At 48.4% G+C, this 17,658-nt stretch overlaps 1 protein-coding gene across 3 annotated transcripts in view; it reads right to left on the bottom strand.

The window, feature by feature from the left end:
• Positions 1–2,111: 2,111 nt before the first annotated feature.
• Positions 2,112–17,658, bottom strand: part of Cabp1 (calcium binding protein 1) — a 28,494-nt gene continuing 12,947 nt past the window's right edge. Inside the window, exons 2-7 of one of the 3 annotated variants that reach the window (XM_090320274.1) lie at positions 13,646–13,822; positions 8,531–8,561; positions 8,126–8,269; positions 5,492–5,601; positions 5,114–5,261; positions 2,112–2,569 (exon numbers count right to left, since the gene is read on the bottom strand). In XM_090320274.1, coding sequence (XP_090176400.1) covers positions 2,544–2,569; positions 5,114–5,261; positions 5,492–5,601; positions 8,126–8,269; positions 8,531–8,561; positions 13,646–13,822 — 636 coding nt within the window. In that variant the 3' untranslated portion in view covers positions 2,112–2,543. Of the gene's footprint in view, positions 2,570–5,113; positions 5,262–5,491; positions 5,602–8,125; positions 8,270–8,530; positions 8,562–13,641; positions 13,823–17,658 lie in introns of those variants that run through there. The other 2 variants (XM_090320275.1, XM_090320273.1) reach the window with 2 other exon arrangements.

Raw genomic sequence — 17,658 nt, 5'->3', positions numbered from 1 at the left:
GAGCCTCAGCACCACTTCTGGCTTTTTTTTTTTCCTACGCATATGGTACTGAGGAATCAAACCTGGGTCTTCATGTATGCTAGGCAAGTACTCTACCACTAGGCCAAACTCCCAGACATTAGACACTTCTTACTCAAGGCTAGCACTCCACCACTTGAACCACAGCACCACTTCTGGCTTTTTCTGTGTATGTGGTACCAAGGAATCAAACCCAGGGCTTCATGCATGCAAGGCGAGCACTCTACCACTAGGCTATGCTCCCAGTCCTCACTTCCAGTTCTTTTGATATTTAATTGGAGACTGGAGTCTCCAATTTTTCTGCCCTGGCTGATTCAAATTACAATCCTTAGATCACAGCCTCCTGAGCAGCTAGGATTATACAAATGACCCATCAGTGCCAAAAAGGCAGAAAGTGGAATTATGACTCAAGTGGCCAGCTTTTTCTTTTTCTTTTTTGCTAGTCCCAGGATTGAGCTCAGGGCCTGATCACTGTCCTTGGACTTTCTCAAGGCTAGAGCTCTACCACTTGAGCCTCAGCACCACTTCTGGCTTTTTTTCTATGTATGTGATTAATTGGAGATAGGTCTCACAGTCTTTTGTGTCCAGGTTGGCTTTGAATTGCAATCCTCAGATCTCAGCCTCCTGAGTAGGATTACAGGCATCAGCCACCAGTGCCCAGTTGATTTTTCATTCACAGTAAAGAACTTGGGTATACTGGCTACCCTGCATATCTGCCCAAGTATGCCCCAAGCCAGCCAACAATTCCCCTTGGGCTCCTTTAATTCTCCATTTGCAGAAGTTAATTGCAATGCCTACAGAGCCTCTGTTCTGTATGATGCCATTGCATAATTCCAGTGTGGAATGCACACAGGAGCCCCAGAAGCACATAATTCAATGCCTTGTGCTTGCTCTGTATTAATCCTCTTTTATCAACCCCATAGAGGTTCAGAGAACCCAACTGGCCAAAAGTCATATAGCAAACTCAAGGCCTGACCACTACACATACGCTTCCTACCTCAGGAGAGCCAGCAGCTGTTTCCACACCTGTCTCTTCAAATAGCTAGGACTTCCTCCAGGGAAAAGCCCCTGATGTCACTTTCTCAGGAAAGTCCTCCCTAGAGCAATCAGGCCTCCTCATTCTACCCTGCTTGAAGGTCACACACAGATGTGTTTGTGTCACATCTGTCTCCCTGACCATTATGGAGCAAGAGCAAATCAGGAAGTGGTCCAGCCCTCCAAGATGTTTCCCCAGCACTCCCCTCCCCTTATCTCTCTCCTAGTGAGAGGCACCAGGTTTTGGAAGGAGCAAGGCCTATTACTGAGTAGGGCACTCAATAAATGCATGCAGGGTACAGGAAAGGCCAGCCAGTTCTGGTGTGCCAGTGTTATATCCAGTGCACCACTTAACCAGAGTCAAGAAGCAAAGTGGGGGCTTTTGTCTGTCAGCTTTTCAGGAGGCTGAGAACTGAGGACTATGATTTGAAGCCAATCCAGGTAGAAAAGTTAGTGAGACTCTTCCCTCCAATTAGCCACCAAAAGGCTAGAAGTAGAGCTGGGATCAAATAGGAGAACGTCAGTCTCGGGTGAATAAGAGAGCTTGGGTCCAGGAGTTTGGCCTAGAGGTAGAGTGCTTGCCTAGCATGCATGAAGACCGGGCTTTGATTCCTCAGTACATACATACATAGAAAAAAGCCAGAAGTGGTGCTGTGGCTTAAGTGGTAGAGCTCTAGCCTTGAAAAAGCCCAAGGACAGTGCTCGGCCTCAGAATGGCCAAAAAAAAGAAAAAGAAAAAGAAAAAAGAAGTGGGAGCTTGGGGCCGGGAGTTTGGCCTAGTGGTTAAAGTGCTTGCCTAGCATGCATGAAGACCTGGGTTCGATTCCTCGGTACCACATACATAGAAAAAAGCCAGAAGTGGTGCTGAGGCTCAAATGGTAGAGCTCTAGCCTTGAGAAAGTCCAAGGACAGTGCTCAGGCCCTGAGCCGAAGCCCAAGACTGGCAAAAAAAAAAAAAAAAGAAGTGGGAGCTTGAGGCCCTGAGTTCAATCCCAGCACCATCATCAGGCGTACACACACACACACACAGAAGCAAAGATCATCCCCAGTTGGTTGCCATTCTCTTGGAAATGTGTTTATTGGTTCTGAGTTGACAGGGCTGAGGCGAGCTGGGACAGGCATAGAGCTAAGGAGGGCAGCAAGAGGCTCTGCCCGGGGCAGACATGCTGTGTGGGGTCTGCTGGCAGGCTCCCCAGCCCACCCAGCCAGCAGCAGGCTGGGCACATGGCACTTGGCGCCTGACATGACCTCTGCCGGCTTGGCACTGTGGCCTCCTCGGCGGCGGTGCCCCCTTTCCAGTTGCAGGAGTTGTGAGTCTTTCACAGTGCGGAGGGGTGGGGGTCCGGGGCGGGGACCTCCCCAGAGTGCAGGCAGGCCCCTTCCGCCAGTGCATCCTGGGCTCTCGGCGGCGACAGCGGGGCGAGGCAAGCTCCTGCTCCTCTTCGCCCCACCTGTGGGGGCTTGGCAGTCCTGGAGGGGCCCTCAAGGCCTCAGCGGGACATCATTCGCACAAACTCTGGGAGGTGACAGGAGGTGGCAGCAGTCAGGGTCCAGCCGCCTTCCCTACTGCCATTGCCCCGAGTGGGTCCAGTCTCCCTGGTCCACTCTGCCCCTCAACCCTTCTTCCACCCGGCAGCCACTGCTTCTAACATGCATTCATTCGGACCTCCGCTCCAACATGGGCGCTGTCCAGTGTCCTGACATTTCTTACTTTCCCCTTCTGTGCTCTACCCCCATCTGTTCCAGCTTACTAGACTTCATTTTCAACATGCAGATGGTTGTCGTGCTGTCTCTCCCTCTTTCCCACCTTCCCTGTCCTCTCAGTTTTTCTATAATTGGTCTCATTTTCCTAAACACTCTCTCTCTCTCTCTCTCTCTCTCTCTCTCTCTCTCTCTCTCTCTCTCTATATATATATATATATATATATATATATATATATATATATATGTAGTACTAGGGCTTGAACTAAAAGCCTTACACTCTTCCTTAGCCTTTCCACTCAAGGCTGAAGTTCTACCTCCATTTCCAGATTTCTAGGGTGAATTGGATTTTCCTGGATTTGTCTTCTCAGAATGGCTTCAAACCTAGATCCTCAAATCTCAGCCACCTGAGATTAGGGCACTAGCACCCAGTTCCAAGACCTCCAAGACTCTCTCTTTTTTTGTTGCTGTCAGTTGTGGGGCTTGAACTCAGGGCCTGGGTGCTGTCCCTGAGCTCTTTTTGCTCAAGGCTAGTGAGCTACCACTTTAAGCCACAGCACTACTTCCAGTTTTCTGGTGGTTAATTGGATATAAGAGTCTCATGGACTTTCCTGCTCAGGCTGGCTTTGAAGCACAATCCTCAGATCTGAGCCTCCAGGATAGTTGGAATTGCAAGTGCAAGCCATTAGCTCCCAGTGTTCAAGACTGATTTCTTTCTTTTTTTTTTTTTGTGAGTCATGGGGCTTGAACTCTGTCTGGGCATTGTCCCTGAGCTCTTCAGCTCAAGGATACCACCCTACCCTTGAGTCAAGCCCCATTTCCCCTTTCCTGGAGGTTAACTGGAGATAAGAGTCTCAGGTCCTTTTGTGCCTGGGCTGGCTTTGAACCTTGATCCTCAGATCTCAGTCTCCTGAGTAGTTAGGATTACAGGCATAAGCCACCGTGCCTGGCTCAGACTGATTTTAAGAACTATTTTAGTTTCATAGCAAAACTGATTGGGAAATACTAGATTTTCTGCACTCACACTCACTTGCACAACCTCCGCCACCAGGAAGATCACATACCAGAGTGGCACAGCTCTGTGCACACCTGACAAGCATTCTACCACTGAGACCCTTTTATAAGTTTTGTTTTGTTGTCGGTCATGGGGCCTGGTCACTGTCCCTGAGCTCTTCAGCTCAAGGCTAGCACTCTACCACTTGAGCTGTAGTGCCACTTCCAGTTTTCTAGTGGTTAATTGGAGATAAGAGTCTCATGGACTTTAGTGCCTGGGCTGGCTTTGAACTGCAAATTCTCAGATCTCAGCCTCCTGAGTAGCTAAGATTATAGGCATGAGCCACCGCGCCTGGCTTGTCCCTGAACTTTTTTGTCCAAGGCTAGTACTCTACCACTTGGTCCATTGTTCCAGTTAATTGGAGATAAGAGACTTAGGGACTTTTTTGCCCAGGCTGGTTTCAAACTGCAATCCTCAAATCTCAACCTCTTGAGTAGCTAGGATTATAGGTATAAGCCACCAGCCACCCATCTAATATTCAAACTTACACATTATTTTATTTCTCAGTAAGATGGAGTAAACACAGTACAATCTACAGAATCATTATGAAAAGTACACAACACAAAGGCATGTAAAGCTATTTAGTGTAATAACTGGCATAGGAAGTGCATAGGAAATGGTGACTACTATGATCATTATTGATTCCTTTTTTTTTTGTCCTGGGGCTTGAACTCAGGGCCTGGGCACTGTAGTTGGATACCTTTTGCTCAAGGCTAATACCCTGCCACTTGGGCCACAGCAGAACTTCCAGCTTTTTTGTGTGTATGTGGTACTGAGGAATCAAACCCGGGTCTTCCTGCATGATAGGCAAGCACTCTACACCAGGCTATGCTCCTGGCCTGTTGACTCCTTTTTAAGAAACCTGTACTGAATATTGGCTATGTACCAGATGATCAGTCAGGTAGCAGAAGCTTAAAGGAAACAAGGTTCCTCTTCTTTAAAATTTCAAGTGAGACAACTGTAACCAACAGTAGAGGGATGATGTGGAGAAAAGGGGTAAACCTGAAGTGCAGTAAAGCCCACTGTTTGGGTGGATGGACAGATAGATAAGGTGGGATGGGCTAGGATGGAGGGATGAATGGCTGGCTGGCAGGGTGGATGGATGGATGAGTTGATGGATGGATGGGTGAATGGAGTGATGCATGTATAGATAGATGGATGGGTTGGTAAGGTATTCAGTAGAAGGATAAGAGGAAGGAAAGCAGGGTAATAGTTGGGTTGAATTGATCACGTGGCAGATACACCATTGGAGAGCTCCACGGATGGCCACTGCTGGCTCGCCTCTCACTTTCAAGCTCTACCTACCTTCGAAGTCCACTCGTCCATCTCCATTGAGATCTACATCTCGGATAATTTCTTCTATGTCTCGGTGTCCCACCTGGTGCCCCAGAAGCTTCCTCATAGCCTCTCGCAATTCACTGGTGCTTATCTCCCCATCACCATTGGTGTCAAACTAGAGTGAGCAGGAAGGAGAGCAAGGTAGCTTACAGTATGGCAGCTTACTGTTAGTAGTCGATCCAAGGGTGAGCTTTTCTTCAATGTCCCCCTTCCCTCAACTCCTTGCTCCATTCTAATTCCCTCCCTGGTGTGGGACCCAGAGCTGGGGCTTCTTATCAAGCAGCCATCTGGAGAATGGAACTCTTAACAGCTTGCCCAACCTACCTGTGCTTACCTATTACTCACCTCTCGAAAGGCATCCCGCAGTTCCTTTACTCCAATCATATCTGCTGTCTCCGCCAGGAGTTTAGGTCCCATTAGCTCCACAAAGTCATCAAAATCCACATGGCCTCCCACTGAAGCAAGAGGAAGGGGCTCGATCACGCTCAACCCACCCGACCTCTACCTTCAGATAAGCGTTTGTTAGTTGAGGACTGCCAACATCTTTTTATTCTCCTTTATCTAGGTCTAAGGTATTAATCATCATTAAGCCATATGAGGGCAAAGAGGTGACTAGAGACAGATGGTTCATCAAACCATGGTTCAGGGCCGGGAGTTTGGCCTAGTGGCAGAGTGCTTGCCTAGCATGCACGAAGACCTGGGTTTGATTCCTCGGCACCACATACATAGAAAAAAGCCAGAAGTGGTGCTGAGGCTCAAGTGGTAGAGCTCTAGCCTTGAGAAAGTCCAAGGACAGGGCTCAGGCCCTGAGCTCAAGCCCAGGACTGCCAAAAAAACCCAAAAACAAAACCATGGTTCAAAGGAACGGGCAGGGGTTAAATAAGGGAATATGTCAGGAAGTGAAGATAGAGTAGGAGAAAGAAACACTGGGTTCAGAGAGCCAGGCAAAGAATTTCAGAGATGGCCTGGCACTACTGGTGGTTCTTACCTGTAATCCTAGCTGCTTAGGAGGCTGAGATCTGGGGATCATGGTTCAAAGCCAGCCCAAGAAGAAAAGGTTGTGAGACTCAATTTTGATTAATCACTGAAAAGCCAGAAGTGGAGGTGTGGCTCAAGTAGTAGAATGTCAGACATAAGCAAAAAAAAAAAAAAAAAAAACCCCTAAGGGACAGTACCTAGGCCTTGAGTCCATGCTCTAGTATAAGTACCAAAATAAATAAGAATTCTGGAAGTAGTGCTGTGGCTCAAAGTGGTAGAATGCTAGCTTTGAGTGAAAAAGTTCATGGACAGTACTGAGGCCCTGAGTCCAAACCCCGTAACCAACAAAAAGACCAAAAAAAAAAAAAAAAAGAAAAAAAAATAGAAAGGCTGGCAATGTGGCTTAGTGGTAGAGTGTTTGCCTAGCATGCATGAAGACCTGGGTTTAATTCCTTCGTACCACATAAACAGAAAAAGCTGGAAATGGCACTGTGGCTCAAGTGGTAGAGCATTCATCTTGAGCACAGAGAGGCTCAAATATAGAGCCTAGGCCCCGAGTTCAAGCCCCAGGACCACACACAGAAAGTGAAAGTTTGAGTGTCTGGCTGTCCCAAGCCACGTCCCAGGCTTCACCTTGCTGTAAAAACACAAACCCAACTTCCAAGTGGCTCTCAGTTAGTGGGAGAGCCAGAGGGCTGGCATCCACCTGCCTGCTGACAACAGATGTCATCCCGGGACTGTTGTGCCAGTAGCAGGGAAGAACACCCTGCTGGAGGAGTAGGTGGGCTTAAGAGGGTTCCCCATCACCTCCTGGAGCTCCCCAGAACACTCAGACTCCAGCCGCCTACACAGGAACCTGGTCAGTGAGTTTACCCTATGTCTGCTCTTGTCCTTCCTTACCTCACTTCCTCCTCCATTCCAGTGCTTTCCCCACCCCACCCCCCAACAAAACAAATACCTGTATCTAGATCCTTGTATCAGGAGAACACAGATTGAAATAGAAAACAGCAGTACTGACAAGAAAAAAAAAAACAGCTAGGTGATGATGGCTTATGCCTATAATCCTAGATATTTGAGGTTGAGATTCAGAAGGATCTTGATTTGAAGTCAGCCCGGGCAGAGAAGTTCATAAGAGTCCATTATCAAAATCAAGAAAAAAGCCAGGCTGGAAGCTTGGTTGAAAGGGTAGAGTATCAGCCAAGCAAGCAAGCAAAGTGAGCATAAGACCCTGAGTTTAAATCCTGGCACCAAAAAATACATACATAAATATAAAAAAAGAAAACACACACACACACACACACACACACACACACACACGCACACGCACACACACAAACAAACCATAAAGCATTATTCTGCTCAGTTTTCTTTTTTCTTGTTGTTGTTGGTTGTGGGGCTTGAACTCAGGGCTTGGACACTATTCTGAGCTCGAGACCAGTGCTTTACCACTTTGAACTACAGCTCCACTTCTAGTTTTCTGGAAGTTAATTAAAGACAAAGAGCCTTACAGACTTTCCTGCCCAGGATGGTTTTGAACTGCAGTCCTCTGATCTTAGTCTCCTGAATAGCTAGGATTACAGGGATTAACCACCAACATCTGGTTCTTTCTTGTCATTTCTTACTATAAGCCAGCTAGCTGTGGGAATGTTAAAAAAACAATCTTTCTAGGTTGGGAGTGTGGCCTACTGGTAGAGTGCTTGCCTAGCATGCATGAAGCCCTGGGCTTGATTCCTTGGTACCACATACACAGAAGAAGCTGAAAGTGGTGTTGTGGTTCAAGTGGTAGAGTGCTAGCCTTGAGAAAGCTCAAGGACAGTGTCCAGGTCCTGAGTTCAAGTTCCAGGACTGACAGAAAACAAAAGCTACCTCCTAATTAACTTCCTGTGCTCCATTCTCCTTTTATAGGTGAGGAAACTGAGAGCACAGAGCTGGAAGAAGAGGGTACAACATTTGCCCTCAGGCCTGTCTGACAAGGAAGGAGGGGTCTGCAGAGGGACTCACGGTTCATGTTGATCTGCTGAGACAGCTCGATGAGCTCCATCTCGGTCGGCATGTAGCCCATGGTACGCATGCAGTTCCCCAGGTCCCGGCAGTTGATATAACCATCTTTGTCCTTGTCGAATTCTCGGAAGGCCTCTCGGAGCTCTGGGGAAGCAAATACAAGCTTAAGTAGTTGGAGGCAGGACAAGCAGAGCATCTGGGAGCAAAGGTAGCCTAGGGCCAGCCAGCTTGGAGACATAGCCCCTGGAGACCCCAGGATTCCAGGGCCTCTCATTTACCTCAGGCTCACTCTTTCATGGCTGGCACCAGGGCAGGGATCCTGCTTCCCTGAAGCCCCAAGTGTCTCTGCCTCTTTTCCCACCAGTTTCCCTCTCATACCTCCCTTTCCCAAGGGCCAAATTTTACCTTCGATCTCCTCTGGTCGCAGTGATCTGTCCTGAAATGAAAGAACATGTTGTTAGCAGTGCAGGATGACCAGGAGTCACAAAATTCCATCAATGGAGACACTGGATGGAAGGTGATGGGAATGGAGATGTTTGTCTGGACTGTCCTTGAAGAGAGACAGTGTGGTTCCCTGGTCCACATGGAAACTGAGGCTCCTTTGCTCTTTATATCCCAAGGACCCAGACCCTTCCCCTTTATCCCAGACGCAAGAATGGGTCAGACACAGGGCTGGTCCAGAAGCAAAATCTGTAAAGAAAACAGGACTGGAGGAGGTCACCACAGAGAGAAGAGAATGTCACCCAATGGCACCAGGAGAAGCCAGGCAGCAGAAGCCTGCAAGATAATGGCAGGAGAGGTGCTGCAGGGGGAGAGAAGGCAGGAACCACATAGGCAGCTCCAGAGGGAGGAAGGAAGAGCCAGCAGATGTGAGACGAAGTGGGGGTGCACCCTGCTTCCTGGGCAGCACCCCACCTCCCCACCTTGGCCCCATCTTCACACCTTGTCCTGTCACAAGACATGGTATACGACCCTGGAGGCCACTAGTGCCTCTGGTAGCTGCCAGGGTCCAAATCACATTAGCCTCCGGCCGGGCCAAGGAAACCCTGAGCCAGGCGTCAAAGCAGATGGCAAAGAAATCTCCAAAGAGCAGACCTAGCGGAAGCATGGGGCAGGCTCCGGATGGTGATTGCCATGGCCCCAGGGCTGCCCAGGAGGCAGCCAGCTGGCACAGAATGAATATAGGTGACCAACTGGACATGGTTAGGTTTCCAAACTGGCTCACAATGTTTTAGCTCTCTGCCTTGGGGCAGAGAGAAGACAAGACAGGTGTGGGCACCCGGATGGTAAACACAGAGCTGTAGGCACAGCCTAGTGAGCTTGCAAAGTGGCTCTGCTGTGCACACAGGCCGTTCCAGCCAAGGTGGCCAGGGTAGTGAGAACTGGCTGTCTACCCACTCTACACTGGCCCCAGAAGAGGGACCCCAGTACCAGGAAATCTGAGAATGGAGTAGGAAGGAAAGGGGTGCTGATTTTGAAAAGGGGGTGTGAGCAAGCAGACTGCAAGCTCCCAGGGTCCCAGACTGTATTTGCAGCTGAGGGGAGGAGGACTCCGCCCTCAGGGATTCTCATCTGGCTGCAGCAAGAGGCCTTCATTTCAAAGGTCTCTGAAGCAGTGGTGCAAAAATATGTCATTCCTGTCTCCAGAAGGGATCACATGTTCCAAAAACTTAATAATTCTGGGCCAGGAGAGTAGCCTAGTGGTAGAGCACTAGCCTAACATGTCTGAAGCAACTGGGTTCGATTCCTTAGTACTACATACACACAAAAAAGCCAGAAGTGGTGCTGAGGCTCAAGTGGTAGAATGCTAGCCTTCAGAAAGCTCATGGATAGTGCCAGGCCCTGAGTTCAAGTCCCAGAACTAGCAAAAAAAATATTTTGTTATTTTTTGGTGTTGGTAGTGGGGCTTGAACTCAGAGCCTGGCATTCCCCCTTGGCTTTTTGTTATTATTGTTGGGTGTAGGGTTCAAACTTAAGGCCTAGATGCCTTCCCTGAGCCTCTTTGTGCTCAAGGCTAGTGTTCTACCACTTAAGCCACAGCTCCACTTGTAATTTTTTTTTTTGCCAGTCCTGGGCTTGAACTCAGAGCCTGAGCACTGTCCTTGGGCTTTCTCAAGGCTAGAGCTCTACCACTTGAGCCTCAGCACCACTTCCGGCTGGTCCTAGGGCTTGAACTCAGAGCCTAGGTATTGTCTCTGAGCTTTTTTTTTTTTTCCTCTTCTCCCCTTATGGCTATAGTTTTCCATTTGAGCCACAGCTCCACTTCTGGCCATTTACAAGAATCTTATAGATTTTTCTTCTTGGGCTGGCTTCAAACCATGATCCTCAAATCAGTCTTGTGTGTAGATAGGATTACAAATATGAACCATCAGTGCCTACCTCCCTCTTTTAGACTTCTTGAATTCCCAAAACTCACGGAGTAGCAAAGCCAGGCACCTGTTCATAGTATGCCTGCGCCCAGTGGCTGGGTGTCTTTGGCTCACACACTTTTGTGTCCTTTGCCCTATGCAAAGAAGAGTGTGTCTAGGTGATATGAGCTGCACTAGTACTCACGATGCCCACTGGTGTGGCAGGGAAGCTGTGTGTACCAATCTGCTATGTCACATGGGATGAAGTAGCTACATAGTCGTTTTCCCTCTACTGTTTCCCCTCAGGTAAGGAACAAGACCTTGGGCCTTAGAGACAGACAGTCTCAAAGACAAAGCTACTTCCTAGCTATAGCATTTGGGGCAGGTCACATCTCTGCTCTGAGTCCCAGTCTCCTTATCTATAGTATAGGTTAAGCCCTGTACTTACTTCAAAGGGCCTTTGTACACCATCCATGTAAGGTAAGACCTGTACTGCGCAGGGACAGGTCAACAAATGCAACCTACAAATGTTTGTATCTGGGCCAGGAGTTTGGCCTAGTGGTTAAAGTGCTTGCCTAGCATGCATGAAGACCCGGGTTCGATTCCTTGATACCACATACATAGAAAAACGCTGGAAGTGGTGCTGAGGCTCAAGTGGTAGAGCTCTAGCCTTGAGAAAACCCAAGGACAGTGCTCAGGCCCTGAGCTCAAGCCCAGGACTGACAAAAAAAAATGTATCTGTTAAATGACATCATCACCCTCATCCTGTGACTATTCAGAGACCTGAAGGAAGCTGTCAAATACAGTAGCCACTAGCCCCACATGGAAGTTGGAAGGCTGAGGGTATAGTAATAGTTTTTGTCCTTAGAAGGGCCAAGGCCTTAGGTTTGATGCACAAAAAATACTTCCTATATTAGAATGAAATCAAATAGATTTCACAAATAGACTAGCCGCATCCTAATTGGTCAACAACCATATGTGCCTGGTAGCTACTATCTGAGACAACATTGACTTTAAGAACAATTTAATCATTATAAAAAATTTCCAGGTGCTGATGGCTCATACCAGTAATCCTAGTTACTCAGGAGGCTGAAATTTGAAGATTGCAATTCAAAGCCAGCCTAGACAGAAAAGCCTGTGAGACTCTTATCCCCAATTAATGACCACAAAACCAGAAGTGTCACTGCAGCTTGAAGTGGTAGAGTGCTAACCTTGAGCATAAAGAGCTTAGGGATAATGTCCAGGTCCCAAGTTCAAGCCCTATAACTGACAAGAAAAAAAAGGTGTGTGGTGGGTGGGGGGGTGGCGCTAGGAGTTTGGCCTGGTGGTAGAGTGCTTCCTAGCACGCACAAAGACCCAGGCTCAATTCTTCTGAACCACATACACAGAAAAAGCCGGAAGTAATGCTGTGGCTCAAGTGGTAGGGCGCTAGCCTTGAGAAAGCCCAAGAACAGTGCTCAGGCCCTGAGTTCAAGACCCAGGACTGGCAAAAAAAAAAAAGAAGAAGAAGAAAAGTTTCCTGGAAGCTGGGTACTGGTAGATCATGCCTATCAGCCTAGCCACTCAGGAGGCTGAAGTCCAAGGATCAAGATTCAAAGTCAAAGCCAGCACCAGTGGCTTACACCTGTAACCCTAACTACTCAGGAGGCTGAGATCTGAGGATCTAAGTTCAAAGCCAGCCTGGGCACAAATGTCCTGAAACTTATCTACACTTAAACACCAGAAAACCAGAAGTGATGCTGTGATTCAAGTGGTAGAGCGCTAGCCTTAAGCTGAAGAGCTCAGGGACAGTGCCCAGGTCCAGGGTTCAAGCCCCACAACCAACCAAAAAAAAAAAAAAAGATAAGATTCAAAGTCAGCCTGGGCAAGAAAGACTGTAAGACTCTAATATACACTTAACTACCAAAAAAGCCAGAAGTGGAACTGTGCCTCAAGTGGTAGAGGGCTAGCCTTGAGCAAAAAAGCTCAAGAAAGACCAGACACAGCATGGCATGGTGGCTCACGCCTGTAATACTAGCAACTCCGGAGGCTGAGAACTGAGGATCAAGGTTCAAAGTCAGCCTGGGCACTAAAGACAGTGAGTCTTATCTCCAACTAACCTCTAGAAAACTGGAGGTGGCACTGAGGCTCAAGGGGTAGGGTGATAGCCCTGAGCTGAAAAGCTCAAGGATAATGCCCAGGCCCAGAGTCTGAGCCCCACAACTGAGAAAAGAGAGAGAGAGAGAGCGAGGGAGAGAGAGAGAGGCAGACCCTGAATTCAAGCCCTAGAACTGGGGGGGGGGGGATAAACAGTTTTCTGGAGCTAGGAACCAGTGGCTCATGCCTATAATCCTAGCTACTAAGGAGGCTACAGTCTGAAGGTCATGGTTCAAAGCCAGCACAGACAAGAAAGTCCATGAGATTTTTATCTCCAATTAACTAATAGGGCTGGGAATATACCTTAGTGTTAGAATGCCTGCCCTGTGTATGTGAAGCCTTTGATTCCTTAGTACCACATAAACAGAAAAGGCCAGAAGTGGTGCTGTGGCCCAAGTGGCAGTGCAATAGCCTTGAGTAAAAGAAGCTCAGGGACAGCACCCAGGCCCTGAGTTCAAGCCCCATGACTGGCAAAAATGAAATAACAACAAGCAAAACAATAGACAGGAGCACCCACCGCTTATCATAATAAGCAAGCTAGTGAGTTTAAAGCCTTGAGTTCAAATGCCAGTTTGGGGGTGGGGGGTAGTTCTAGTAGACCATGCTGCACACATAGAATTGTACGCACACAAGACTATGTGAGTTTGAATCTTATCTCTAACCTCTACTTGGGGTTTCCTCAACAGTGTTTCTTCTGGGACTTGGTTTCTTCATCTATAAAAGGGGGTGATAAAAGTACCTACCTCTAGGAGATGCTGAGGGTCAAACAGGCAATGCACCAATACACTCATTGGTGCAGTGCTCCAAAGATTTTATCTGTAAGATTATTTCTGAAGAGTACACGCGGGCTCACTTTGTAGCCAGGTTCTGGAAACTCTAGGGAATCCGTTCCTGAGTGGGAGGGGGCTCAGAAGCATTAGAGGTCTCTCCACTAGGGGACAGGAGGTACCAAGTACAGAACCCATCTTCTTCCCAGGACCTCCTCATGCCCCATGAAGCCAAGTTCAGTGGGCTTCACTAGGCCAAACTTACGTACAGGCTGTCTGTTCTCGAAGCCCTTGCGCAGAAAGATGCAGGCAGGGCCCAGAAGGTTGTGCATGACGGCGCAGTTCTGGGCCAGCATCAGGAGTGGTCCGTGGAGCTCACCAGCAGCATCCAGCCCTTCCTCACTGGTCTGCACCACCACGTAGCTGCTCTTCTCTTCCTGGCGCATCTTCAGCCAGTACCAAGCAAATACAAAAGGGAGGCAGGGGTCACCTCTCTGCCCATCTAAGCCCGCCTGGTCTTGGCCTAGCTTTAGCCTGGTCTAGCAGTGGCTTCTCAGGATCCTCCAGAGAGTCAGGTGGTGGAGTTCAAGGAATCCCATGATGCACTGCGGCAGGCACCCAATTTGTCCAACAGGTGGAGACTCTGATCCTTGATACAAACAGTTGTTCCAGAGAGAGCTGGGTGGGTTACTTATGGTGGGGTACTTGTTTGTGTCTGTGCATTTACACACACACACACACACGTGCGTGCGCGCACATGCTCACACAGTAAAGCTGAACAAGGGTGTCTGTCCTCACCAACGAGAAGTATTCCCAGGGGGCTATGTCATGTCTCCTGGTGCCCACTCTGATCTGATTCCAGCTGGATCCCCACTGGAAGGCCGGGGGGGGGGGGGGAGCAATCAGGCTCAGCATGTCTGTTAACGGACTGGAGGACGTACACGTTGGTACCATAGCTGACACAGTAAGGTAGGCACAGTGTCAAGGATGAGGACAGGGATGAAATAGATGTCATGTGCTACCTCCAAACAGGCAATACTGTTAAGTCCAGCCCACGAGTACCAGATCTCTTGATTTAAAGCACCAGCTGGGCCCCGCAAGGCGTGTCTGTGCTCCCATTCTACTTTTTGGTAACCTCAAGCCTAGCCGGCTTTCCAGCAGTTCTCCTTTTCCTTCTTCCTGCCTTCCCTGGCTCCTTGCCCAACCTCGCTTGCCAGACCTAGAGGTTGAGGCAGGGACCCTGTCTGCTAACCGAATATAGCTGTGCTCCCAGGCCCTGGCCACCCCGTCCTCCTCCCTGCAGGTTCCCATGTAGCTATAAAAAGTCAGCACTGCACACAGACTCTCCCCTAGGACTGCGGCAGCATCTAGACACAACACGCTGTTGGCCCCAGCACCCCCAGCAAGCCTGGGGCCTCTCCAGAACCCAGATTATGACACTATGTCCTACATTGGGCAGTCTCCCCTCAGCATGGCAGGAGTGGGAGGTGGCAGGGCGAGGCTGAATTCCTAAGAGCCATCCGAATATCCTGCCATCTCATACGATCATACCCCATTTCCAGCCAGCTGATATGGCTGACTGAAAGGCCATACCTTGCCCAGGTTCAGCCAGTCCTGCCAGGCTAAGCAACAGTGCCAGCTCCACCCTGTTCTCTCAGGCTCCCTGTCTGCCACCACCTCCCAGCGAGGAAGGAAAAGCAGTGACTTCCTCCCAGAAGGAAAGGAAAAGCAGTGACTCAGACCCAAGGTGAAGGAACTTAGCCCAAGGTTCTAGTTCAGGGAGTACAAGAAGAAAATCCTGGAACTCGGTGAATATCAGACAAACCAAGGATCCATCTGGACTTGATGCCCCAGGGAGGTAAGACTGAGAGCTCTGTGGCACTCACTCCTACTTGAGGATCCAGGCTGATGCTGGCATAGACCAAGAAAGTCCCTCTACCTTGGAGGGGATCCAAAGAAAGAGCCTGGGAGTGAGGGTCACACTCTCACAAGACATAGAAAATCAGACTTTTCATTTCTGGCTGAATCTCATGTACTTGGCTCAGAATGAGTACCAGGCAGGGAAAGAGGAGGCAGCAGGCGGCACAGCACTCTGAGAGGCGGTTTAATATGTTGGCTTTGGGCAGTGTCAGGACAAAGTCTTGGTTCTGTTACTTGTTTGCTGTGTGACTTTGGGCAGGTCACTTGCCTTCCCTGGCCTCCTCTTTCCTTCTGTCTGTGGTAAGAAGAGTCATTTCCCTGCACAGGATTCTTGTGAGAAATCAATGAGCTACTGCATATATAAAGTATTCTGCATAGTACCAGAACATGGGAAGAGCCAAATCAATGCAGTTGCCATAGTGATGACAATGATGGTGATGGTGATGATGCAACTTAAGAGATTCTGGGTACCAGAAGGCATTCACTTCTGGCTCCAGAGGAAGCAGGGGAACATCTACCAATCAGGAAACAAATGAGAAGGATGGGGAGGAACTGGCTTCCCCCAAAAATGAAACAGTGGTGTGACTGGGGAATTTCCACTGCACTTCTTGAGTATAAAACTGCCTGGCACTGTGTTGCCCCAGGAAGCTGCTGTTCTTCTCCAGCCAGTGATGGCACCTGACAGCCTGGTCCTCTCCTAGCTCAGTGCCTGGAGCAGCTCACCTATCACTATTGCCAGTTACCCCAGCTACCACCCAGAAAGACAAGCCACAGGCTGACACTACATCTAGGCACCAAAGGGACTTGTCTTGGCTATGGGAGGAGTCGGCCTACCTCCTGACCTGAGGACTTTTCTACCAACACAAATTAGCCAAGAGCACACAGGTGGAGGGTCTTTGTCCCTGTGGGGTGGCTAAGGAATAACTGGAAGATGAGTGCTTCATAAATAGGAGGGGAGATTTGCCACAGTGAGTGGGAACTAGGACTCAGCCTTAAAGATAAGATTCAAGAATCTATGAATAACATTTCTGACGAGAGAGAGGGGGGGAGCGCAATTCTAACTTCCCACACTACAGGGTCTAAATCCTGATTCTGTATGGATTCAGGAAGGTGTTTATCAGTGTTCAGCAATCTTCTCAGCAAACTAGCTAAGAAATACTTAGCGGAAAAGAGTAAGGGTAGCAGGTGTTAGGCATGTTGTAAATAGGAAAAAGCAATGCTTACAACTACTATATGAAACATGACAGAGAATGAAGTGAGTTGTAGGATCAGCTGCCTTATTCCATGAGCTCAGGACATCTCTAGCTGGAAGTATGGTAGAACATGTACTTAGTACATGTGACGTGCTGGGTTTGAGCGCAGCATTCATCTGCATCATCATCTCCCCCATTCTCCTATTTTCTTCCATTCCTTTTTTCTAAAGCCCAGAGTGGAAAGATTATGATTATAATGGCAATAATACCATTTGAGTATATGTGCCAGGCAGGTTACCTTAAAAGTCAGGCCTGGGGTCAGTGGTAGAGGATTTACTGAGCATCTGACCCACAGCAACACACACAAAAAAAATAGATGGTTGAGTGTCAATAGATTGAGCTGAGTGTCCTCGATTGAAGGGCAAAGGAACTGAGGCACAGAGGTTAAATAATTTGCTCAAGGTCATTTGGCTGGAAAGGGGAAACGTGAGTGGTTTGACTCCTAAGCACTGAAGTGTGACGGAAAATGGGAAGGAGAAAGAAGGACAATTCCTGTTCTTAAGTGCTACATTCCATTGCAGTGGTGTTCAACTGAGGTCCTCTAGACTATTTCTGATCAGTTTCTGCCCCTCTGAATCAGCCTGGATTCCACCTTGGAGGCAGAAGTCTCTCCTAAGATGACAGATTATGGGAGGCGGGGAGACACACAAGAAACCATCAACCCTCAGAGGGATCCAAGAACAGCAAAGATTAAATGGATTTTGATGTGAGCAGCTTAGCCAAATGAAGGAGATGAAAGGCAGAAAAGCCAGAAATGTCCTAAATCGAGGGGCTGTGCAGAGCATGGAGGAGGAAGGAGGGGCTGTGATTAAAGGCATCATTTGCTAACCTGGGATATTCATTAGGCCAGATGACCTTCTCTGAGAAATAAGCTCCTTATGGAGAAACTGAAAGAACTGGAGAAAACCATGCTTAGGATTCCTTTAATTCATATTCTTTTACATATGTCTGAATGTCTTCAGAGGGCTAGAAATACAGACAGAACCCATGTGAAGAAAATTCCTACAGATGTAACCTAGACCTGTGTGGAAGAAGGCTCTTCCCAAAAGGAATTCTTGCAAAGGAATCTCATCCTGGCATTTCAGCAATTGGTAAGTAACTTACATATG

The sequence above is a fragment of the Megascapheus bottae genome, chromosome 28, assembly GCF_031878675.1.
Source record: "Megascapheus bottae isolate mThoBot1 chromosome 28, mThoBot2.hap1, whole genome shotgun sequence".
Classification (NCBI taxonomy): Eukaryota; Metazoa; Chordata; class Mammalia; order Rodentia; family Geomyidae; genus Megascapheus; species Megascapheus bottae.
The sequence above is the reverse complement of the archived record's forward strand: the minus strand, read 5'-3'. Positions and strand labels throughout refer to the sequence as shown.